Source organism: Salmo salar, unplaced genomic scaffold, assembly GCF_905237065.1.
Source record: "Salmo salar unplaced genomic scaffold, Ssal_v3.1, whole genome shotgun sequence".
In the NCBI taxonomy this organism is placed as follows: Eukaryota; Metazoa; Chordata; class Actinopteri; order Salmoniformes; family Salmonidae; genus Salmo; species Salmo salar.
The window spans coordinates 211,310-237,826 of NW_025547706.1; the positions used below are offsets into that span (position 1 = coordinate 211,310).

At 42.9% G+C, this 26,517-nt stretch overlaps 1 protein-coding gene across 1 annotated transcript; it reads right to left on the reverse strand.

Moving 5' to 3' along the window:
- Positions 1-1,621: 1,621 nt before the first annotated feature.
- Positions 1,622-13,343, reverse strand: LOC106598912 (tripartite motif-containing protein 16). The gene is made up of 6 exons (XM_045711508.1): positions 12,692-13,343; positions 10,665-10,760; positions 5,476-5,709; positions 2,606-2,765; positions 2,421-2,480; positions 1,622-2,189 (listed from the first exon to the last, which is right to left on the reverse strand). The coding sequence occupies exons 1-6, from the start codon at positions 13,286-13,288 to the stop codon at positions 1,678-1,680; spliced, it is 1,659 nt and encodes a 552-aa protein (XP_045567464.1). The 5' UTR covers positions 13,289-13,343; the 3' UTR covers positions 1,622-1,677.
- Between the last annotated feature and the right edge of the window lie 13,174 nt (positions 13,344-26,517).

Consider the following 26,517-nt stretch of genomic DNA (forward strand, 5'->3'; position numbering starts at 1 on the left):
TGTTTATTTTAATTCAGAACATCTGAAGATCAAATCAGTTAAATCATTGTAGATAAAACAGAGAAGAATAAATCATCACATCTGGGGACCATCACCACCAGCATGACTAGTATCTATGTGGACCCTACTACAGTTTAACCAGCTCAGCTATAGACTACACCAGCATGACTAGTATCTATGTGGACCCTACTACAGTTTAACCAGCTCAGCTATAGACTACACCAGCATGACTAGTATCTATGTGGACCCTACTACAGTTTAACCAGCTCAGCTATAGACTACACCAGCATGACTAGTATCTATGTGGACCCTACTACAGTTTAACCAGCTCAGCTATAGACTACACCAGCATGACTAGTATCTATGTGGACCCTACTACAGTTTAACCAGCTCAGCTATAGACTACACCAGCATGACTAGTATCTATGTGGACCCTACTACAGTTTAACCAGCTCAGCTATAGACTACACCAGCATGACTAGTATCTATGTGGACCCTACAACAGTTTAACCAGCTCAGCTATAGACTACACCAGCATGACTAGTATCTATGTGGACCCTACTACAGTTTAACCAGCTCAGCTATAGACTACACCAGCATGACTAGTATCTATGTGGACCCTACTACAGTTTAACCAGCTCAGCTATAGACTACACCAGCATGACTAGTATCTATGTGGACCCTACTACAGTTTAACCAGCTCAGCTATAGACTACACCAGCATGACTAGTATCTATGTGGACCCTACTACAGTTTAACCAGCTCAGCTATAGACTACACCAGCATGACTAGTATCTATGTGGACCCTACTACAGTTTAACCAGCTCAGCTATAGTCTACACCAGCATGACTAGTATCTATGTGGACCCTACTACAGTTTAACCAGCTCAGCTATAGACTACACCAGCATGACTAGTATCTATGTGGACCCTACTACAGTTTAACCAGCTCAGCTATAGACTACACCAGCATGACTAGTATCTATGTGGACCCTACTACAGTTTAACCAGCTCAGCTATAGACTACACCAGCATGACTAGTATCTATGTGGACCCTACTACAGTTTAACCAGCTCAGCTATAGACTACACCAGCATGACTAGTATCTATGTGGACCCTACTACAGTTTAACCAGCTCAGCTATAGACTACACCAGCATGGCTAGTATCTATGTGGACCCTACTACAGTTTAACCAGCTCAGCTATAGACTACACCAGCATGACTAGTATCTATGTGGACCCTACTACAGTTTAACCAGCTCAGCTATAGACTACACCAGCATGACTAGTATCTATGTGGACCCTACTACAGTTTAACCAGCTCAGCTATAGTCTACACCAGCATGACTAGTATCTATGTGGACCCTACTACAGTTTAACCAGCTCAGCTATAGACTACACCAGCATGACTAGTATCTATGTGGACCCTACTACAGTTTAACCAGCTCAGCTATAGACTACACCAGCATGACTAGTATCTATGTGGACCCTACTACAGTTTAACCAGCTCAGCTATAGACTACACCAGCATGACTAGTATCTATGTGGACCCTACTACAGTTTAACCAGCTCAGCTATAGTCTACACCAGCATGACTAGTATCTATGTGGACCCTACTACAGTTTAACCAGCTCAGCTATAGTCTACACCAGCATGACTAGTATCTATGTGGACCCTACTACAGTTTAACCAGCTCAGCAGTACCATTGAGACAAAACCCAGGATAGAGGGGCTGAGTGAATGTGGTCTGGACTCTGTGGAGGAGGGTCATTGTGTCAGAGACACTGTAGAAGGACAGAGTACCTGCCTTGTGATCCAGGTACACTCCTATTCTGGAGGACTGAGGGCCTGATACTTCAGTCCCAACATTATTGTGTCTGAAACAATAATCACCTCTATAGTACTGTAAACTCCAGGACTTGTTATTGTGTCCAAATCCACTATCTGACCCTGTTCTGCTGATGTCTTTATATGAGACTGCTGTTTCAACCCACTCCCCACTCCACTCCACCTCCCAGTAACAGCGTCCAGACAGACCCTCTCTACACAGAACCTGCAACCAGTTGGTGAATCTGTCTGGATGGTCAGGATATGGTTGGTCTTGGTCTGTACAGGTCACCTTTCTGTTCCCTTTAGACAGAGAGAGGCGTGTGCATGCTGTGTTTGGGTCCAGTGTGAGCTGACAGGAATCTGGGAGAAGAGCAGAGACCAATGAGGGGAGTCAGAACAATAAGTTAAGTCAGATACTGTGTCTACCCTGTCTTTGATTAGAGCACAGCAGAGATCAAATCAGAGAAATATGAGGAGTCAGATAGATACCCAGTCTTTGATTAGATCTACTATTGCTATATATTTCTAGAGGGATTGTTAGGAGTGTCAGTAAAAAGAGACTGTTAGTTACTTCACAATAAAGAGACTCACATTGTAACAACTGTTCTCTGGTCTTGGGCTCTGGAGGCAGTACAACATCCACTATATTCACTACAGACACACAAACACATTGACAGAGAGAGGGAATGTTATCATCATACCATATTCCACATGTATATGACTAGTAGGGAACTTTCAATGGTCTAAAGTGTATGTTCTTATTGTTTTCAACACACCTGTAGTGGAGATCTTGGTCCATTCTCCTTTAAGGAAGTCTTCTACTTTCTCTCTCAGTTCAGACACAGTCTTACTCACATCTCCAAAGTACTGAAGAGGACGGACAACGATGCTGGGTAAGTCTGAAGATACACTGATACAGGAGAGAGACTGATAACTCTGGGAGAGAGAGAGAGAGAGAGAGAGAGAGAGAGAGAGAGAGGGACACAGAGGGACAAAGAGAGAGAGATGGGGACAGAGAGAGGGACAGAGAGGGAGAGAGGGACAGAGAGGGAGAGAGGGACAGAGAGGGAGAGACACAGAGAGAGGGGGGGGACACAAAGAGAGAGAGGGGGGACACAGAGAGAGAGGGACACAGAGGGACAAAGAGAAAGAGAGAGGGAAGGACAAAGTGGGACAGAGAGAGAGAGACACACAAAGAGAGGGGGACACAGAGAGAGAGGGGGACACAGAGAGAGAGGGGGGACACAGAGAGAGAGGGGGACACAGAGAGAGGGGGACACAGAGAGAGGGGGACACAGAGAGAGGGGGACACAGAGAGAGAGAGGGACACAGAGAGAGAGGGGGACACAGAGAGAGAGGGGGACACGGAGAGAGAGGGGGACACGGAGACAGAGGGGGACACAGAGACAGAGGGGGACACAGAGACAGAGGGGGACACAGAGACAGAGGGGGACACAGAGACAGAGGGGGACACAGAGACAGAGGGGGACACAGAGACAGAGGGACACAGAGAGAGAGAGGGACACAGAGAGAGAGAGGGACACAGAAAGAGAGGGACACAAAGAGACACAGAGAGAGAGGGACACAGACGGACACAGAGAGAGAGGGACACAGACGGACAAAGAGAGAGAGGGACAAAGAGGGACAAAGAGAGAGAGGGACAAAGAGAGAGAGGGACAGCGAGAGGGACAGCGAGAGAGAGGGGGACACAGAGAGAGAGAGAGGGGGACAGAGAGGGACACAGAGAGAGAGGGGGACAGAGAGGGACACAGAGAGAGAGGGGGACACAGAGAGAGAGAAAGGGACAGAGAGAGAGACAGAGAGGGACACAGAGAGAAAGGGACACAGAGGGGGACAGAGAGAGAGGGACAAAGAGGGACAAAGAGAGAGAGGGACAAAGAGAGAGAGGGACAAAGAGAGACAATGAGAGAGGGACAAAGAGAGAGAGGGACAAAGAGGGACAATGAGAGAGGGACAAAGAGAGAGAGGGACAAAGAGAGAGGGACAGAGAGGGAGAGGGACAGAGAGGGAGAGGGACAGAGAGGGACAAAGAGGGAGGGACAAAGAGGGACAAAGAGGGAGAGGGACAGAGAGGGAGAGATGGGGACAGAGAGAGGGAGAGAGATGGGGACAGAGAGAGGGAGAGAGATGGGGACAGAGAGAGGGAGAGAGATGGGGACAGAGAGAGGGAGAGAGATGGGGACAGAGAGAGGGACAGAGAGAGAGGGGGGCACAGAGAGAGAGGGGGACACAGAGAGACAGGGGGACACAGAGACAAGGACACAAACAGAGGTGACAGAGACAGGTACACAGAGAGAGAGGGACAGAGAGAGGGACAAAGACGGACAAACAAAGAGAGGGACAAAGATGGACAAAGAGAGAGAGGGACAAAGAGGGACAAAGAGAGACAAAGAATGAGAGGGACAAAGAGGGACAAAGAGAGAGAGGGACAAAGAGGGACAAAGAGAGATAGGGACAAAAAAGGACAAAGAGAGAGAGAGGGACAGACAGAGAGGGACAGAGATATAGAGGGACAGAGACAGAGCGGGACAGAGACAGAGCGGGACAGAGAGAGAGGGAAAAGAGGGACAAAGAGAGAGAGGGACAAAAAGGGACAAAGAGAGAGAGGGACAGAGAGAGAGGGACAGAGAGAGGGAGGGACAATGAGGGACAGAGAGAGAGAGAGAGACACAGAGAGAGGGACACAGAGAGAGGGACACAGAGAGAGGGACACAGAGAGAGGGACACAGAGAGATACAGAGAGAGGGACAAAGAGAGAGAGGGACAGAGAGGGAGAGGGACAGAGAGAGAGAGGGACAGAGAGAGGGGGGGACACAGAGAGAGGGGGGGACACAGAGAGAGGGGGGACACAGAGAGAGGGGGGGACACAGAGAGAGGGGGGGACACAGAGAGAGAGGGGGGACACAGAGAGAGAGAGGGGGACACAGAGAGAGAGAGGGGGACACAGAGAGAGAGAGGGGGACACAGAGAGAGAGAGGGGGACACAGAGAGAGAGAGGGGGACACAGAGAGAGAGAGGGGGACACAGAGAGAGAGAGGGGGACACAGAGAGAGAGAGGGGGACACAGAGAGAGAGAGGGGGACAGAGAGAGAGGGGGACAGAGAGAGAGGGACAGAGAGAGAGACGGACAAAGAGGGACAAAGAGGGACAGAGGGACAGAGACAGAGCGAGGGACACAGACAGAGAGAGGGACACAGACAGAGAGAGGGACACAGACAGAGAGAGGGACACAGACAGAGAGAGGGACACAGACAGAGAGAGGGACACAGACAGAGAGAGGGACAGAGAGAGAGAGGGACAGAGAGAGAGAGGGACAGAGAGAGAGAGGGACAGAGGGACAAAGAGGAACAGAGAGAGAGAGGGACAGGGAGAGAGAGAGACAGAGAGAGAGAGGGACAGAGAGAGAGAGGGACAGAGGGACAAAGAGGAACAGAGAGAGAGAGGGACAGGGAGAGAGAGGGACAGAGAGAGAGAGGGACAGAGGGACAAAGAGGAACAGAGAGAGAGAGGGACAGGGAGAGAGAGAGAGAGGGACAGAGAGACAGACAGGACAACATAATGATTGAGATGAATAGTTTCACATGAAGTTAATTTCATATCACATGTAACAAGACAGTTTAGTTACCTGGAGGAAATGGATGTGATCCTCTGTGTGTGAGAGCTGCTCCAGCTCAGTGCTTCTCTTCCTCAGCTCAGCTATCTCCTGCTTCAGTTGCTCCAGGAGTCCTTCAGCTTGACTCACTTGAGCCTTCTCTTGGGCTCTGATCAGCTGCTTCACCTCAGAGCTCCTTCTCTCAATAGAGCGGATCAGCTCAGTAAAGATCTGATCACTGTCCTCCACTGCTGCCTGTGCAGAGCGCTGTTAAGAGAGGGAGACAGAGAGAGAGAGACAGAGAGAGAGAAACAGAGAGACAGAGACAGTAGGTAGTTACCATTTTAGAAAATCATGGGACATTGTCTTTGGTTGCATGCTATTTTATGTCAATCATATTGCTCCTTGTAGCCTATTACTGATGCTACGTGGTCTTATGCTGCCATCTATTGGAAATATTTACCAATTAAAAGTTATTAATTCACGTAAAGACATTGGTGAGGCAGCTGAGAAATAAAGTGTATTTAATTAGAGAGATCAGTCTCAAACCTGCCCCACCTGTCCCACGCCAATTGTTGGACTTTCACATAGAGGTTACTATGTCACCCAGTTCAAACCACATTTAACATATAAAACAAATGAGTCTTGTTTATCAAGTGTTCTGCCTTGCAATAATAAATATAATAAAATAACTAATAAAAAACAAATGCTTACATAGGTTTTATTTAAAAAATAACAAATGTTATTTAGTACTAAAACGGTATTTACTAACATAATATTATTACTAAAATAGTTGTAGGCTACCCTACCCTAGAATTAGGGTTCAGGCTAAAATAGGTTATACGTAGGGTTAGAGTTTCTGTACAGCACTTTGTGACATCTGCTGATGTAAAAAGGGCTTCATAAATACATTTGATTGATTGTTAGGTTCAGGGTATTTAAAGGGAAAAACTGTATGGGTTTATATCTCTCTTGCTCCTCCCTGTGGTCTTCTGTGGGTACTACATACCTCATTCACCACACTTGATAGACTCATAATCTGAGGTAGCAACTGAGTCAGAGCTACAAATCAATGAGCTCCACCTATCCATTTGGTTTACAACTCAGTGAACCTGCGCAGCATTCTCTCTATTTGATGTCTACGAACCAACAGATTTCAACGATTATCAAATTACCCAGCAGCCATTTAGAAACAACAAATCTGTTTAAATCGGGACATCTTGAAAAAGAGGACAGGGACATACGTTTTGTTTAGGTTTTAAACCTTTTTCTGAAATAAAATCTGTTTAACGTTTGATGTCTTTGCACCAACCATCTGTTCTACTCACTAACACTGTAGGTCACTACAACATGTAACCAGGTGAACAGTGAGCTTCCTCACCAAGTAGCTGTAACCTAGTTAACAATAAGTTACCTGAGGTAAACCTACAAGGTTAACGTGGGCTGGAAGAGATTTACTTCAAAACCACAGCAAACAGCTGGGACATATGCTAATATTATATCACTGGGCTCCTTGGCGGATAGTTTCATCAGAAAATATTTGTAAAAAATGTCCACACTATCTGTGCTAACAAACCCTGTGTACCACCCCTCCCCTGTTTAACCTTGAATTTAGTTCAGAAAACCACTTGGAAATGGACCAAAACGAACCAACTCTTTACGGATCTGTTCGTCCGTAATAAACGGAGGCAGATTAGACACCACTACTCTTGTTGAAATCAGCACCAACACCCCCCTCACATAAATCATACTGGTAACTAGCCGGGTAACAAGACTCACCTTTTACATTACCACAACCACCGCCTTGTTCATTCTGGATACAGAGTGTATATGTTCCTCTCCCACCTGTTCACCGACCATGATCAATAATTCCTCCACACCATTCTCCAGAACGCACCTGAAGAGACAGCGTTTCTTCTCCACTCGGTTGAGGACATCACACCTCCCAAACAAACTACCCTACTCCCCCCTCAACTCTAACCGATAAACAGTGGAAACTAACAAATAAACCCTTAACAACTACAAAATACATTTGGAAAATACGCAAAAAGAATAGTAGCCCTCCTCAGGAACCACAACACCTTCTTCTTCTATGATATAATGGCGGTCCGCAAATCAACGTTAAAGGTGCATGGCGCCACCTACTGTGCTGGAGTGTGTTCAATCACGGTTTACACCATTTCTAAATCCTCCTACCTAACTCAGTACTTCTGAGAAAATAAAAAAGAGTCCTACTAACTTCTAATAGACCCTCCTCCATCCCCCAAATCCCTTCCAAACCCCCCAACCCCATCCAACCTCAATGACCCTACACTTCAATCTTTCCCTCTCTTCAACATCCTTACAACAATATAACAACACATGCTCCACCTCTTCATTGACAATACCCTCCAGACACAAACCATTCACATGCTGCCAACCAGATGTAAGGACCAGTTCAATATACAATGTCCTAAACACAATTGAGTAAACACCACCTCTTCCTTCCTAATCTGACCTTTGAACCTTGGTCCACCAACCTTTAGAGGACATATAAATGCCGTCCCTTGTGCTCAGAGTCCCATCTCTTCTGCCACACATCTATCAAAATGTCTCTGATCTTACATTTGTCCTCACCTCTACCCTGTGGAACATTAATATATATTATATCTTGTTTTAAAGCTCTTTTAGCTAACTGGTCTACAATTTCTGGTCAAAATTTCTGGTCAAAAAAAAAATAAAAAATAAAAATCATTCCCTTCCACACCTGAATGTGCTGGGACCCAGCAAGAATCGCACTACTACACCCATTCTCTCATTTCTCCATAATAACATTGATACCTACAACTGTCCAACCAAAACCACTGCCTTGTCTACTAGTATATTCCCAACAGTCATCTAGAACAGTAGCAGTGGGATGCTCAACCTCACAGCCTTGCAACCCAATAAGATAATGACAATTTATTACACCGTATACCCAAAGGCATCTCACCTGCCTCCACTAGTAAGACACATACAGATGTTGATTTAAATGCACCAATACATATCCTTAAAGCTATATACTGGATTCTGTCCAGCTTAAGTCTTTGCTGCTGTTCCATAAACTATACACCCGTAATCAATTGTCGTCCTGATCAGAGCTCAATAAATATCCATCAACGATTGTCTGTCAGCACCCCATTCATAACCAGAGACCCACACAACCAACTACCACGAAATTGATGGAATGAGAGAGAGAGAGAGAGAGAGAGACATCGTTACAACACTGTACATAGACATAATAAAACGTTTCTTCTTCTTTGGAGTTTAACGGCGGTTGGCATCCAATATGTTGTATTATCGCCCCCAACTGGACTATAATATAAATCTATTTTACTTTGTGATACAAAATGGGAAAAGGAACATTTCATATTTTTTCAAGTAAAACAACACCCTTCCAACTAACCCTACACTCATTAAAAACCCACTACCCCATTCCACTACTTTGACCCTATCTGCTCCTGCACCATGCCAACTAACCCTACACTCATTAAAAACCCACTACCCCATTCCACTACTTTGACCCTATCCGCTCCTGCATCATGACAACTAACCCTACACTCATTAAAAACCCACTACCCCATTCCACTACTTTGACCCTATCTGCTCCTGCACCATGCCAACTAACCCTACACTCATTAAAAACCCACTACCCCATTCCATTACTTTGACCCTATCTGCTCCTGCACCATGCCAACTAACCCTACACTCATTAAAAACCCACTACCCCATTCCACTACTTTGACCCTATCTGCTCCTGCACCATGCCAACTAACCCTACACTCATTAAAAACCCACTACCCCATTCCACTACTTTGACCCTATCTGCTCCTGCACCATGCCAATTACCTGGGAGGACGGGACACCACCACTCAACACACCCTGGAACTCTTCTGAAGTCAAATCTCATATGACCAAATACTTCTCTGCAGCTGCCACCACAACATATATTGTCTGTGATTTACATTCCATTTCTGAGGTACAGTTGATAACCATTGCTTTGAACTCTAAGAAGCCAACCTTACTGAAGCATATATCACTCGTTGGCCAATTCCTCTGTGCTGGAACAGATCTACTACTCACAGGGGATCCTCTCAGGATCATCACCCTTGACCCATCCTCCTCTACTTTCTTCACTGCCTCAGCATACGACACCTTCTGCACTACTCTGACTCTAGCCACCTCAACCTGCCTCTCTCTCACCAGACACCTCTGATCCCCAGCAACATGTGTACCCCTACAGTTGACACAACTTTATCCACCGAAACTACACAGTCCTCTATCCCATGACCTCCTGCACACTTCCCACATCCTGGAATCTCCCTCCTACAAAGTGCTGCAACATGACCATAAACGTTGCACCTGAAACAGCTCAGTGGATTCAACACAAAGACTCTAACAGGATAACTGATATATCCTAACATGACTTTGTCGAGTAAAGACTCAAACGCTGACAGTGACTCCTCTGTTTCACCACGCTCCCCACCTGGTCTGCTTCACACCAAACGGTGGGCATCACAAACACCAAGAGCCTTCAACTTCAATTGCTCCACCTCCACACTAATGCTACCCCAGAAATCACTCCTTTCAATGGTCTCCTGTTCCTAAGAGCAAAACAAGAATCAGATCTTGACCCAAGTTGCGTGACACGGAGCGACCACTCTCTCTGGTCAGAAGAAACACAAACAAATATCGAAGGTCCCACCCACCGTGAAACCACAAAAAAACTCAGTTTTCCAATTGAATTATAACATTTGAAATGTCTCTATTTCTTTGAATCTTTTGTGAGTGTAATGTTCACTGTTCATTTCTGTTCATATGTAAACATATGTTTCCCATGCCAATAAAGCCCTTTGAATTGAATTGAGAGAGAGCTCCATGTTAATGTAAAGGGGACATGAGTCAGTCATGGTTACTCATGGTTATGTGATGAGGTAGCCCCGCCTGCGACTTCTAAATCAGTGTCGGCCCAATAGGGAACGTCCTCTTGGTGTAATGGTCAATATGTTGGTTTCTCCTGCAGTAGACCAGGGTTCATATCCTGTCGGTGACATTAAACAGTCTATTCTCTGAAAGGGGTCAAGACAGCCTGTTCTCAACGGTGGGGTCAGTGGGATTGGATAGGGACCTCTCTACCTCTCTCCCTCTCTCTGACTGGAGGAGAGATGTGAAATGGTGTGTCTCCTCTGGTCAACAATACTCACCTTGAGAGACTCCACAGCCTGTTGGAGCTCCTTCAGCTCCTTCTCTCTCTCCTGGAATCTCTGCTGGACCTTCTGCTGACTCATCCCCAGCTGCCTCTGTGGAGAATCACTCTTCAATGAGATATCAAGCTTTATTAGTCCAGTAGATCAATAGTATAGTAATGTGACATAGGGCCCATAGAAAATAGGGATACAAATATTGAGGAAGTGTCTGTCTGAAATTATATCATTATGTAGTCGTGTGAATGATTATAGTTTTAACTGTACACAAATCAGGGAGTTGATTGGGTGTTTAATAACGAATGATAATGATGTTTGACTTGTTGTATTCTAGCTAGAAATATACTTATTCATGTTACCATACTATAACTTATTGATGACTTTACATGTATAAGGATTGTATATGTTGGGGTCAATGAAGGGTGGATAGGAACTTGGTGTATGGAAAGTTACTGAGAGAGACAAGGGGAAGTGCTGAAATATTCTGTTCAAACATGTTATTGTTGAATATCACTGTTCCTAAAGAGGGAGGCAAAGGGCAACTAGTTTCAGTCTCTGATAAGGCAGGCCAGCTGCAGAACTAGAGAGGAGCCAGGAATTCAACAGTCTAGTTAGTCTCTGATAAGGCAGGCCAGCTGCAGAACTAGAGAGGAGCCAGGAATTCAACAGTCTAGTTAGTCTCTGATAAGGCAGGCCAGCTGCAGAACTAGAGAGGAGCCAGGAATTCAACAGTCTAGTTTCAGTTTCTGATAAGGCAGGCCAGCTGCAGAACTAGAGAGGAGCCAGGAATTCAACAGACTAGTTTCAGTCTCTGATAAGTCAGGCCAGCTTCAGAACTAGGGAGGAGACAGGAATGCAACAGTGTAGTTAGTCTCTGATAAGGCAGGCCAGCTGCAGAACTAGGGAGGAGCAAGGAATTTGTCTGTGAGAAGAAACCTCTGGGAGGGGTGCTAGAAAGGCCAACCCCAATGTCCCTCCTACTACAGTCTTATCTCACACACATACACTTCCACACCCACCAAGGTTCTAGCATCAGGCAGGGCCATTTGAGAGGAACCAATTAAGTTCCTGCCAAGCAACACAGATGTATTGGCTGTCTAGATGTGTAAGGAGTTGATCTCGCCTAGTATGAGGTTATAAATATGTGTGCTTGTGTCTTTGTCTTTGCAGCTGTATGACCCCAATTGGTGAAAAAACTTGGTTTGAGTCTTTAAAGAAATTGTGATACATGTTGTTTTTTTACCTTTATTTTGCAAGGCAAGTCAGTTAAGTTAAGAAAAAAATTAGTATTATTTTTTTTTACACCTTTTTTCATAGTGTCCAATTAGTAGTAGTTACAGTGTTGTCGCTGCAACTCCCGTACGGACTCAGGAGAGGCAAAGGTCGAGAGCCATGCGTCCTCCGAAACACAACCAAGCCACAGTGCTTTTTGACACAACGCACATCCAACCCGGAAGCCAACTACACCAATACCGGAGTAAACACCGTGCATCTGGCAACCTGGTCAGCGTGTACTGCACCCGGCCCGCCACAGGAGTCGCTAGTGCACAAAGAGACAAGGATATCCCTGCCGGCCTAACCCTCCCGACACTGGATCAATTGTGCACCACGCCATGGTCCTCCCGGTCACAGCCAGCTGCGACAGAGCCTGGGCTCGAACCCAAAGGTCGTAGGCCTTGGACCACTGTGCCACCCGGGAGGCCCATACAATTCTTATTTTCAATGACAGCCTAGGAACAGTGGGTTAACTTCCTTGTTCAGGGGCAGAACGACAGACTTGTACCTTGTCAGCTCGGGGATTCGATCTTGCAAACTTTCATTAACTAGTCCAATGCTCTAACCACTAGGCTACGCTGCCGCCCCAGAATCTGGGTTAACATATCTATAAACTCAAGGTTTGTGTTCATATTTGTTCTGACCTGGATCGATTTCACTTGAATGATCTCATATTCACACAGCCTTAGTTCCTACTGTATCTTTAATTCTTTGTTTATCAGACAGTCACCAACAAGTTGTTCTGGTCTTACCTGTTTCTCAGTCCTCTCTGCTGCAGCTGACACTGTATCATGGCCTTTATGTTCATCCATTGTACACAGCATACAGATACACTGCTGATCGGTACGACAGTAAACCTCCAGCAGTTTGTCATGATGAGAGCAGATCTTCTCCTGTAGTTGTGCGGTGGCTTTGACCAGCTTGTGCTTCTTGAAAGCAGGAGATTCATAGTGAGATTGGAGGTGAGTCTCACAGTAAGAGGCCAGACACACCAAACAAGACATGAGGGCTTTCTGCTTTCTGGTCCCAGTGCAGAAATCACATGCCACATCTCCAGGTCCAGCATAGCACAGAGCAGGAGGGGGAGCAGCCTGGAGTCTTGTCTTCTTCAGTTCCTCCACCATATCAGCCAACATGTTATTTTTCCTCAGATTAGGCCTTGGAGTGAAGGTCTCTCTGCACTGAGGACAGCTATAGACCCCTTTCAGAACATCCTGATCCCAGCAGCCCTCAATACAGCTTCTACAGTAATTGTGTCCACAGGGGATGGTGACTGGTTCCTTCAGTAGACCCAGACAGACAGAACAACAGAACTGGTCCTGGTCCAGCATAACTCCCTTCTGAGCCATTTTGACAGTTGTTCACTCTCACAAAGACAGACGACACAGAGACTCAGATATGTTTTGTATCCACAGAAGTTCGTTTTTGGGAGGTATGGACTTTCTGGTCCTGCCAGATAGGTGAGTTTAGAGGGAGGGAAGGAGGGAGGGAGGGGTTAGAGGAAGGGAGAGAGAGAACTGCATGCAACGTCGAGAAGGAGACAAATATTTTAGTTCCTAGGTTAGGACCCTTAATGGGCTAGGGGGCAGTATTGAGAATTTTGGAAAAAATATGTGCCCATTTTTAACTGCCTCCTACACCAACTCAGAAGCTAGAATATGCATATTATTGTTCAGGTTTGGATAGAAAACACGCTAAAGTTTCTAAAACTGTTTGAATGGTGTCTGTGAGTATAACAGAACTCCTTTGGCAGGCAAAAACCTGACAAGGTTTCATGCAGGAAGTGGCCTGTCTGACAAGGAGTCGTGCGTCTTGCATCTGTTTATTGAAGAGTAAGGATCTTAGCTGTAACGTGACAATTCCCAGGGCTCCAATAGGCTCTCAGAACCCGGGAAAAACCTGAACGATGACGAGGCAGCCTCTGGCTGAAACAGATTATCGCCTTATCCAAGTGGCCGATCAGAGGACCATTGAATGAGGCGCGTGCACGATTCGCCCCCGTGGAGAAATTTCATTCGGCTGTTTAGCTTATTGCAGATTCCCGGTCGGAATATTATCGCTTTTCTACGAGATAAATGGCATAAAAATTGGTTTTAAACAGCGGTTGACATGCTTCGAAGTACGGTAATGGAATATTTAGACATTTTTTGTCACGCCATGCGTGCGACCGTTATTTACCATTCGTATAGTGTCTAGAACGCACGAACAATACAGAGGATATTTGGATATAACGATGGATTATTTGGGACCAAACCTACATTTGTTATTGAAGTAGAAGTCCTGGGAGTGCATTCTGACGAAGAACAGGAAAGGTAAGAACATTTTTCTTATAGGAAATAGGATTTTGGTGAAGGCTAATCTTGCCGGGTGTCTAAATAGCTAGCCGTGATGGCTGGGCTATGTACTTAGAATATTGCAAAATGTGCTTCATCCGAAAAGCTATTTTAAAATCGGACATATCGAGTGCATAGAGGAGTAATGTATCTATAATTCTTAAAATAATTGTTATGCTTTTTGTGAACGTTTATCGTGAGTAATTTAGCAAACTGTTAGTAAATTCCCCGGAAGTTTGCGGGGGGTATGCTTTTTCTGAACGTCACATGCTAATGTAAAAAGCTGTTTTTTGATATAAATATGAACTTGATTGAACAGACATACATGTATTGTATAACATAATGTCCTAGGTGTGTCATCTGATGAAGATCATAAAAGGTTAGTGCTGCATTTAGCTGTGGTTTGGGTTTTTGTGACATTATATGCTAGCTTGAAAAATGGGTGTCTGATTATTTCCTGCTGGGCACTCTCCTGACATAATCTAATGTTTTGCTTTCGTTGTAAAGCCTTTTTGAAATCGGACAGTGTGGTTAGATTAAGGAGAGTCTTGTCTTTAAATAGCTGTAAAATAGTCATATGTTTGAGAAATTGAAGTAATAGTATTTCAAACGATTCAAAAATCGCGCCACTGAATTCAGGTGGCTGTTACGTAGGTGGGACGAATTCGTCCCGCCTTGCCCATAGAGGTTAATATTAAATAGAGTGGTTTGAATATATAAAGGGTAACAGTTTCTATGAAGTACATATTCTAATTATTTTAATGACCTTTTAAATGCCTTATAATACACTTATGTGTTATAACACTAATTACAAGTGTCTATAATAATTCTTAAGTGGTTGTAATGAGGAGGGGACTTGATATTGATCCAATGTTCTGTAGTTGAAATGAATACTGTATGTATTGACTGATCATTGAGAATGAGGTAATACTTTACATTACAGTGTGGTTATTACTGTTAGGCCTAGGGTCAGGGTTAGAGTTACTACATTCAGCAGTAACCCTAGACATATCTAGGACTAAAAAGAGAAGACGTTTTACAATCAGAATTATTTGTATCTCTTCTTAGTCATACAGATCCCCCGACATCTTATAGGTGGACGGGGTTATGAACATATCCAATACATTATTTCTGAAACCAGATGAAATGAAACTGTCTTTCAGCAGGAAAAGCTTCTCTAATAATCCTAACCATGGCTGGGTGTCTTCAGAGACTGAGAGGTATAGAGACACACTGTCAAGGTGACAGGTATCCTAGTGGTTTAGAGACTGAGAGGTATAGAGACACACTGTCAAGGTGGCAAGTAGCCAAGTGGTTTACAGCGTAGGGACAGTAACTGAAAGGTCACTGGTTTGAATCTCTGAGCGGACTAGGTGAAACCTCTGTCTATGTACCCTTGAGCAAGGCACTTAACTTGTTATGGATAGGGGGCAGTATTTTCACAGCCGGATAAAAAACGTACCCGATTTAATCTGATTATTACTCCTGCCCAGAAACTAGAATATGCATATAATTATTAGCTTTAGAAACACTCCAAAGTTTCTAAAACTGTTTGAATGGTGTCTGTGAGTATAACAGAACTCATTTGGCAGGCCAAAACCTGAGAAGATTCCAAACAGGATGCGCCCTCTCTGACTATTTCTTGGCCTTCTTGATCATCTCTATCCAAAACAGGGAATCTCTGCTGTAACGTGACATTTTCTAACGCTCCCATAGGCTCTCAGAAGGCACCAGAACGTTGAATGATGACTTTGCAGGCCATGGCTGAAAAACAGTAGCGCATTTGGATAGTGGTCGATCTGAGAACAATGAGACTGGGGGCGCGTGCACGAGAAGACTCCATGTTTTTATTTTTTCGTCTTTGAACAAAAACAGGGTTTCCCGGTCGGAATATTATTGCTTTTTTACGAGAAAAATCACATAAAAATTGATTTTAAACAGCGTTTGACATGCTTCGAAGTACGGTAATGGAATATTTTGAATTTTTTGTCACGAAACGTGCCGGGCGCGTCACTCTTCTTTACCCTTTGGATAGTGTCTTCAACGCACAAACAAAACGCCGCTATTTGGATATAACTATGGATTATTTGGAACCAAAACAATTTTTTTTATTGAAGTAGAAGTCCTGGGAGTGCATTCTGATGAAGAACAGCAAAGGTAATCCAATTTTTCTTATAGTAAATCTGAGTTTGGTGAGTACCAAACTTGGTGGGTGTCAAAATAGCTAGCCATGATGGCCGGGCTATCTACTCAGAATATTGCAAAATGTTCTTTCACCGAAAAGCTATTTTAAAATCGGACACCGCGATTGCATAAAGGAGTTCTGTATCTATAATTCTTAAAATAATTGTTATGTGTTTTGTGAACGTTTATCGTGAGTAATTTAGTAAATTCACCGGAAGCGTTCGGTGGGATTCCTAGTTCTGAACGTCACATGCTAATGTAAAAAGCTGGTTTTTGATATAAATATGAACTTGATTGAACAAAACATGTATGTATTGTATAACATAATGTCCTAGGAGTGTCATCTGATGAAGATCATCAAAGGTTAGTGCTGCATTTAGCTGTGGTTTTGTTTTTTGTGACATTATATGCTAGCTTGAAAAATGGGTGTCTGATTATTTCTGGCTGGGTACTCTGCTGACATAATCTAATGTTATGCTTTCGCTGTAAAGCCTTTTTGAAATCGGACAGTGTGGTTAGATAAAGGAGAGTCTTGTCTTTAAAATGGTGTAAAATAGTCATATGTTTGAAAAATGGAAGTTTTTGGATTTTTGAGGAATTTGTAATTCGCGCCACGCCTATCAATGGATATTGGAGCAGGTGTTCCGCTAGCAGAACGTCTAGATGTAAGAGGTTTTAACCATAATGCTCCTCTAAGTTGCTCTGGATAAGAGCTTCTGCCAAAGGACTAAAACATCTGGCTGTCCTTTCATGGCCATCGATGACACAGGGAGGAGGGGTGGAACTAGAAACAGAAGACAAAGGACTGTGAGACACGGGCTTAATCCTTGACAAATGGAAAGTTGGTTGAATACTGAGGATACGGGGTAACAACAGATGAACAGCAGTGGGGCTAATGACTCTAGAGATGGGGAACGGGATGATTTTTTAATTTATTTCACCTTTATTTAACCTGTTTAGGATAGGGGGCAGTATTTACATAGTTGAATAACATATAGTATATAGTGCTGTACCTGAATAGTATACAGTATATAGTGATGTACCTGAATAGTATACAGTATATAGTGCTGTACCTGAACAGTATACAGTATATAGTGCTGTACCTGAATAGTATACAGTATATAGTGATGTACCTGTACCTGAATAGTATACAGTATATTGTGATGTACCTGAATAGTATATAGTATATAGTGATGTACCTGAATAGTATACAGTATATAGTGACGTACCTGAATAGTATACAGTATATAGTGATGTACCTGAACATACTCGTTCCCATTAATAATAAAATACTCGGCCTGCAGTTGTTTCACCTGGTCGTTGTTTCTCAAAGGCACCAGGTAAATGTGTTTCATAGATACCTGGTGTCTCTTCAAAAGGCGGGAGATTGATGGTAGGCTGATGGATGCCACGTTGGCAAAGGTGTCTTCGTTTTCCTCAATGGCCTGCTTTATTTCAGACAGCCGTAGGTCATTCCTGTCCCTCACCATTTCCTCCACTGTCCACTCCTGCTGGTCAGTAGGTCATTCCTGTCCCTCACCATTTCCTCCACTGTCCACTCCTGCTGGTCAGTAGGTCATTCCTGTCCCTCACCATTTCCTCCACTGTCCACTCCTGCTGGTCAGTAGGTCATTCCTGTCCCTCACCATTTCCTCCACTGTCCACTCCTGCTGGTCAGTCAGCACACGACCACCACCATGGGGTCTTCTGTCTATTCTGAGGGTAGAACAGAGTTTACTGTCAATAGATCATACTGGAACAACACTGGAACATGTTTAGTGAATTGACATGCATTACAATATGTCATTTCCTGTAAATGTAATGGTAAAGCATAGTGCACATCTGGCTGACTTACCGTTTTTCTTAGCGAAACGTTCTCATGATGGAATTTGACAGTTGATCTTTTCAGATTGGGGTGAACTAATGTGTCAGCCTCTGTCATGGTAAGACAACTAATGTGTCAGCCTCTGTTTACCACATGATCAACGACGATGGACCGGACTTCATGAGATACAACAGTTCCCTGCCGCCTGCCTCCATCTCTCTGATGTCCACCTCTCTGAGGGCTCCTTAGAGAGTGCTTCATGTTTTGAGTTTGTACTAAGAGTTGTGAAATGTAGCTTCATTTTCCAGTGATCCATTACCTCTCTCCTCTTCCACATCCCTCTATCATCTCTCCATGGGGGCGTACAACCATTACCTCTCTCCCCTTTCACATCACTCTATCATCTCTCCATGGGGGAGTACAACCATTACCTCTCTCCTCTTTCACATCCCTCTATCATCGCTCCATGGGGGCATCCCAATAATCTCTCCTTCCTCCTGAAGTGTAGCTTTCCTTCACTACTCCTCTCAAATGTAAAAGCATTGGATTGGTGTTGACATGGGGTAGAGGGAGTTTACATATACCAGTCATTTCCTTTAAATCCATGAAGGGAAGTGGACAAGTTCACACTTAGAAAGGAGAGATAATTGTTACACATCTACATTGAACATACTTTTTAGTCTAAGACTAGGATTTATCTGTGTCTGTCCCATATAGTTTAGTTAGTTAGTTAGTAAGTGATACTACCCGTTCAACGCCACTGAGGAAAATTACATGGAGACAGAACCAACTGAGAAAACATATCAATGGTTCTGAATGACAACCAATATACATCAACACCATACATCATGATTCATGAACATGTACAAGATTAAAACATTGTATTTGTCACGACTGTTTTAAAGAGCGGACCAAAATGCAGCTGACCTAATCTACCATAGAAAATAACCCTCACTATGGTCAGGCCCTGACCTAATCTACCATAGAAAATAACCCTCACTATGGTCAGGCCCTGACCTAATCTACCATAGAAAATAACCCTCACTACGGTCAGGCCCTGACCTAATCTACCATAGAAAATAACCCTCACTACGGTCAGGCCCTGACCTAATCTACCATAGAAAATAACTCACTATGGTCAGGACGTGACAGTATTTGATAAAATAAGTACATTACATTTTAATTCAACTATACAGTCAGACGGCAAAGGTCGAGTCATGAGTCCTCTGAAACATGACCCGCCAAACCGCGTTAAAAACTGTAATATCGTATGTTTCACAGAGTTGTAGCTGAACGACTACAAGGATATTATAGAGCTGGCTGGCTTCTCCATGCATCGGCAGGACAGAGCAGCTACGTCTGGTAAGACAAGGGGCGGGAATGTGTGTCTATTTGTCAATAACTGCTGGTGCGCATATTAGAGAGGTTAACACAAACTTTTCCTCTTCAGTTAACTTTCATAAAAAATGCTCAAAATTAGTTTTAAAAGTATCTTACCCCTATTTTGTGCTCCACCTACACAATTGTAAGTATTAAAAACACTAGATAAGATGTCAATGTGAACAGATGTGTGAAATGCACTCATTTGTGATCTGGTGTTACATTCAAAGGGCATTATCATCATTTACACAAATCCTCAGTATTATTATTCCTGTATTATTATTCCAGTATTATTAGTCCAGCATTATTCCAACCTCATAGTGTGGAAATATATATATATACCAGTTATGCTCATTTGGATCACCAGGCTGCTGATGTCATGCTGTCTGTCGTTTTTGTGTTTATACTTTTTCATAACGACAACTACAAGTTTGATGTCAGACTACAATATAATGTTCATGATGTCAATGCGACAACTGTCTACAGACATGTCAATAGATGTAGTATAAACCAGTCTTTAGTCTTGAAATCTTTGGTTGTTTAGTACACTACTGTACTCACTCTGTTTAGCACCTGTCCTCACATGTGAATCCTTAAAGAGATGGGTGGGGTCGATACTGAATGAGGGTAGACAAAGAAGAGCTCTCCAGTAGGTGTACCAAAACATTCAAGGCGCTTTTCCTCAAAAGTGGAGTTACAAGTTTATCAACTTTCAAAGCAGAATCACTTTCCCATTCTTCTTGAAATGTAGTGTATGATATACTATTTTCTATCTCTGAGTCTCTACTTTTATCCAATGTAAAAAACTTAATTTCTAATATTGATACATAAGACCGAATAGAGCCGGTCGGTCCCAGTTGTCGTCTCATTGTTACTTAGGGAGCTCGTTCTATTATATAGACAGTGGGTGAGTTCTGTCCCAGGTAGATGCAAAAATCTGGTAACTTTCCCAACATTCTTTGAAAACCCGGTTGGAAGATTCACGGAATCAGGAAGGAATAAGACATTTTTGCGCCAACCTGTCACTCAATCATTGAAACTTTTTGATATTTTTATACAGGGTCATAAAACAAAAAAATGAAGTTTGAAATGCGTGGGCTAATCCCCCTTTAGCCCCCTCATGGCGACGGTCCCGATTCAGATCTAGTGTGATTGAGGCAAAAATAACAGCTTTAACTTTTTTGGCTATCTCTGGCTCTAATGGTACACCAACTGCGGGATGCTAGCCAAGTTCATTTACCTCTTGAAAACAAAGGCTACAAACATTTCCATACACACAACAGCTGTTAGATAGCAATATGATGTTGCTATTGTTACAGCACTATTTACATCATTTAGCAGACACTGTTATCCAGAGCTCGGATTAAGTGTCTTGTTCAAGGGCACATTGACAGACTTTTCACATTTGTTTGGGGACTAGATCCAGAGACCTTTCGTTTACTGACCCAACGCTCTAGGCTACCTGCAACCCTATCTGACAGATAGCTAGAGGCTAAGGCAGGATGCTAGAGCTGAACTGGCTGTGGTAGCTACTAGTTAGCTAGTTCATTCACCTCAGTCGAGACGGGATGGAACATTACAACACAAACGTTACATGTCAGTTTGAGATGGCGGACGTTTTACATGCCTCCAACCTATAGTGCTTTTTTGTTCGCTTGTTTGCGTTGTTTGTAACAGCCGAGACGGGATGAAACATTAGCTAACATTAAATGTCAGTTTCACTACTAGCTCAGCAGTGGTAATAAACACTAGTCTAGTTTTTTTCTGTTGAGTCAATCAGTTACCTTGCCAGCTACATCAGTCAACTAAAGAGTAGCTGGTTTCTGCTCTGCTTGCTTTTTGTGGGTCAAAAGGGTAATAAAAGTATTATCTGAGTTATTTTTATACAGTGTCCTTCGTGACCATCTGTTGAATACCTGTCCTCAATGTCATTAACAGAATTGTGGGAAAACAGTGCCTGACAGGCGGGGGCAGAGGACACTGTCTACTGGTCGCTCCCGCTTCCCGATGGCACAGCAGGTGGGAGGCTGGGCAACATCATGTTCTAGCTAACCAGCTAGCTTGCTAGTTAGCTAAACTTGGTGCTAGCTTGCTAGTTAGCAAGCACATGGTGTCACCCTGCTTCCCTACTGCTGTGTACTGGAGAAAACCGTGCCCAACATGCGGGGACGAAGGACACTGTCTACCGGTCACCCCCGCCTCCCGCTAGCAGAGCAGTTGGGAGGCTGGAGGTACACTGTGTGTTAGCTAACTTGCTAGCATGCTAGTTAGGGACACCATGTGCTAGCTAGATAGCATGCTAGTTAGCTAGCCAGCAGAGAGTGTCCTTCGCTCCTGCCTGCCAAACATCTGCACTCGCCTTCTGTAATAGACCTACAGAAAAAGAGTGGCCGACCGGCGGGACGAAGGACACTGTCTACCGGTTTACGGCTAGCTATCTACCCTTGTCACCCGGCCTCGGAGACATGTTTTTAATCTTCTCGTGCATTTATATGATAAACACAAGCAGTATCTTTAACAGCACCGTTTCAAGGCAGACAACAGATGATGTTCATGATTGTTTGATAAACAGAATTTTGTAAATAGAATATAGGTTAACATAAACTTCACCTCTTTAGTTAACTTTCATCAAAAATGCTCACAGTGAGTTTTAAAAGAATCTTACCCCCTTTTTGTGCTCCACCTTCACAATTTGAAATATTTAACAGAAATGATAACATATCAAAGTGAACAGATTAAATTTGTTAAACCTAAAGTTTCAAACTGTTTGAATGGTGGCTCTGTGTGCTAACGAAACTCAAATGGCGAGTCAAAACAATTCGCACGAAGAGTGATTCGTTCTGGCTCTTTGCCATCTCTATCTTTTACAAACTCGCTACAACGGTGCCACTCCTAAGTCATCCGCAAGCTCGAAGCCGGCGATTACGAATATCGTCATCGAAACTATAACTTTTCTCCAGTAACGTCGGGGCTTTGTGAGCTTAAGCGCGACGAATGGCATCATCTTTTGTGATTTTGCTCATTTGCGAGATTCGATAGGATGTTAAACTCTGCGGAAAATGACATCGTGATTTTTTTGCGATGGTGACATGCTAAATGACAATGAAATAATTTAAATTTTTTTGTCGCGATTAATAAATGGCATGTTTCAGTGATGGTGCTGTTAAGCGCCGTATTATACAACATGGATTATTTTGGACTGAAACCAACATTTGTGTGGCTTTAGTCACTGAGGTCCCTTCTGGACGAAGACAAAAAAGGCAATGACACTTCATAATAGCAAATATGATGACGGTGGAAGTGCTAAACTTGCCGGTGTCTAATATTAGCCGTTGCACGGGGCTATGAAAAATATTGCTAAAATAGTGCTTGCAACAGAAAGCTGACTTTAAATCGGGACATATTTATCATAGAGGAGGTTCTGTATCTATAATTCTTAAATATGTTATGCTTTGTGAACGTTTATCGTGAGTAATTTAGTGAATTGTTAATCGAGGAAGTTTACGGGGTATGCTAGTTCTGAACGTCACACGTTAAAAGGTAAAGTTTGGTTTTAATATAAATATGAATTAACTGAACAAAAGTATTGCATAATATAACGTCTAGGATCTGATGAATTTATCAAAGGTGAGGCCAATGAGGCTGTCTTCTGGTTTTGGGTGATATTTATATGATGGCATTAAAAATGGGTGTTGATTATTTCTGGCTTGGCACTGCTGATATAATCTAATGTTTTGCTTTGTAGCCTTTTTGAAATCGGAATATGGTTAGATTAACTAGAGTCTTATCTTTAAATGGCTGTAAAATAGTCGTGTGTTTGAGAAATTGAAGTAATAGGATTTTGAAGATTTTGAAAATCGCGCCACATGTCTGCAAAGTGCTTTGTTACGTGGGTGGGACTCAATTAACCGTCTCATGGTCCCATAGAGGTTAAATGCACCCATTCAGGATCTGGAGTATCAGCTGGGATACTGGGACATTAACACATTTTGCAGGCCAAAACTCCATCCCACCAAAACAGGCTGAAAGCTCAAGTGGTGTTTTCAAACAGCTAAGGTACTAAAAGGGCATTATCATTTTCGAATTTCACAGTATTATTACATCATAATGGAAATATATGAAAACAACAGGAATATCACTTTACCTGGGCCTTGAAACATTCTCCACTTGAAATTGGGGCAAATGTTAAATACATTTGAAAGAATGAATACTTAATTAAAATGGGGGGGAAATTACATTTACTTTGTAGGTTATTACATTTATAATGAGTTATTACACGAAATGTTTGTTTATTACCATTATAATTTGCAGTATGCCCGCCGGGCCCTTCACTCCTAATGCCACTGACAAGGGGCCAATGTGTCACCAGAGGAAGGACTGATAAAAAACTAATGACTGTCTCATGTTGAAAGTCCAAGTCAGTATCATGCATTTACTGCTCGGTTATTCCATATACTTTGATTAGTTTAGTCATTCCATAAATGTTTTTGTGTATTGTACCTTGACTAATCAAATTCTTCCATGTATTAAAACAACAGTTTGGTGTGTTAAAATTGATCAATCAAGTCGTTCTGTACATTTCACCTGTTTTATTGACAATTTTAACCTGACATCATTCCATAAAAAACATTCTCTGTCAGATCCATCATCCCTTCTGTTTTAGCCAGATAATACTTCCTGCTGACCAGCCAATCACATCAAAGTGCTGTTTGCTGCCTGGTGTGCCTCTGGGGAGGCCATCCCTATGATCAAAAGACGTTGAAAATACATATATACAACAACAAAAATGTCAATTTTGCTCACTGGGGGATCCTTCCAGTCTCCTTCAGTTGATCTTGAGCGAAGCCTGGACATCGAAGGATACCACTGTGGAGCCCTGGTTGGTGGTGATCACGGGTCAATGCTGTTTCACATTGACGTTAACACAGGATCCTGGATGGTACTTCCTGAATGAGAAGAATCAGAGGGGTTGGTTAGGTTGGAAATGTCATTACATGTTATCAGCTGTAACATTGTCTTAACAGTGATGAATACAAGTGCTGTACAGGATTTAGCAACACATTGAGATAGTACTGGAAGCTTTGTGATGGAAGATGGGCTGTTACTGCAGTGGTGTGGAGGCTGCATTGTGGGGCCTGGTGGACTGACAGAGTTGGTGGGATGAGATGGGGAGTCTGGAGGTCAAAACATGATGAACAAACAAAACAAGACAAGCCAGAAATACTGATTTAATACCAACTGTTAAAGTCTCAAATATATGTCAGGAATCTTTAGGAACAGTTTGTTGATAAAAAAGATTTACAACAGGTAAAACTGGGATCAGCTGGATTAGACTGAAGGAAAGTATGGTTGACTCAATGTAATTTGTTAAGCAGTTGTGTGTTCCTTGTTGGCAGTGGAAGTTGGAACACATCACCCCCAATCATAACACCTACAGAACATTCTGCTACTTGTAAATCAAGTTCCTCCAGATCTAGGATATGTGTTCAGTGTAACAGAGGTAGTATCACGTTGGCATTGCGTGTCACTGGAGAAGAATCTGTACTTACCTGCTCTGTGGCCCGCCTGGTTCCTCCCAGAAGTGGAGGTGGAACAACGTGGGGGATAATGGGGGGATGGTGATACCAGGCTCTAACAACAGCCCAACAGGCAGTTCTGGGAAACAGATGAACATTTCTGAGAAGTCACACCCTTAACTTGACATACTTGTAATTAATGATTGATTGGTTATGTACAAGCTTAGTGCTATGCAGATGCAGCAGTTCAGTGGGCTGAATAAACTTGGTTTTAGCTTTTCTCTGCATCCGTTTGAGTTCATACTCTGTTCACAACCTAACACCTTGCTTCAATGTAATTACTTTAAAGGCCTAAATGTTCTTATTCATCTTCAGAATTAGAATTACATTAACCTTGTTTTCACATTAAACTAACATAAAGAAAAGGGTGGTGACATGTTCTAATCTTCCCATGCAGTACATGATGACCAACACAAGCAGTATCTGTAACAGCACCGTTTCTAGACAGACAACAGAGGATGTTCGCGTGATGTTTTGATAAACAGACTATTAGAATTAGAATATAGAGTTAACATAAACTTTACCTCTTCAGTTAACTTTCATAATAAATGCTCAAAATGGGTTTTGAAAGAATCTTCACCTCACAAATGAAGTATTAAAAACACTTGAGAAGCTGTCATTGTGAACAGATTAAATTTGTGAAATGCACTCATTTGCGATCTGGTGTTACGTACTAAGATGATTGAGCTACACCTAACAATGATTGCGTTATACTAACTACCTGATTGAAATAAAATTGGCTAATGTGATTAGCATGAGGTTGTAAGTAACAAAAACATTTCCCAGGACATAGACATATCTGATATGGGCAGAAAGCTTAAATTCTTGTTAACCTAACTGTACTGTCTGATTTACAGTAGCTATTACAGTGAAATAATACCATGCTATTGTTTGAGCAGAGTGCACAATTATGAACTTGAAAATGTATAATTAAACGAATTAGGTACATTTGGGTAGACCTGATACAACATTTTGAACAGAATGGTTCATTGAATCAGTCTAAAACTTTGCACATACACTGCTGCCATCTTACCATATCTAATGATTTGAAAATGCATATCTCTACTTCAGGTCCTGAGCTACAGGCAGTTAAATTTGGGTATGTCATTTTTAGGCGAACATTGAATAAAAGGGTCCGATCCTTAAGAGGGTATCAACATTTTCAAATTTTCTCAGTATTATTCCAACTTTTTAGTGTGGAAATATAAATATACACCAGTTATGCTAATTTGACCACCAGGCTGCTGATGTCATGCAGTATGTCGTTTATGTTTTTATAC

What these genes read in the sequence shown, in the direction of transcription:
- LOC106598912 (XM_045711508.1), bottom strand. Translation starts at nt 13,288, where the DNA reads ATGGCTCAGAAGGGAGTTATGCTGGACCAGGACCAGTTCTGTTGTTCT. An exon ending in CAGAGAGGACTGAGAAACAG is followed by an intron (nt 10,761 to 12,691) that starts GTAAGACCAGAA and finishes GATTCTCCACAG; the next exon opens with AGGCAGCTGGGGATGAGTCA. An exon ending in CAGAGAACAGTTGTTACAAT is followed by an intron (nt 2,190 to 2,420) that starts GTGAGTCTCTTT and finishes CTCTTCTCCCAG; the next exon opens with ATTCCTGTCAGCTCACACTG.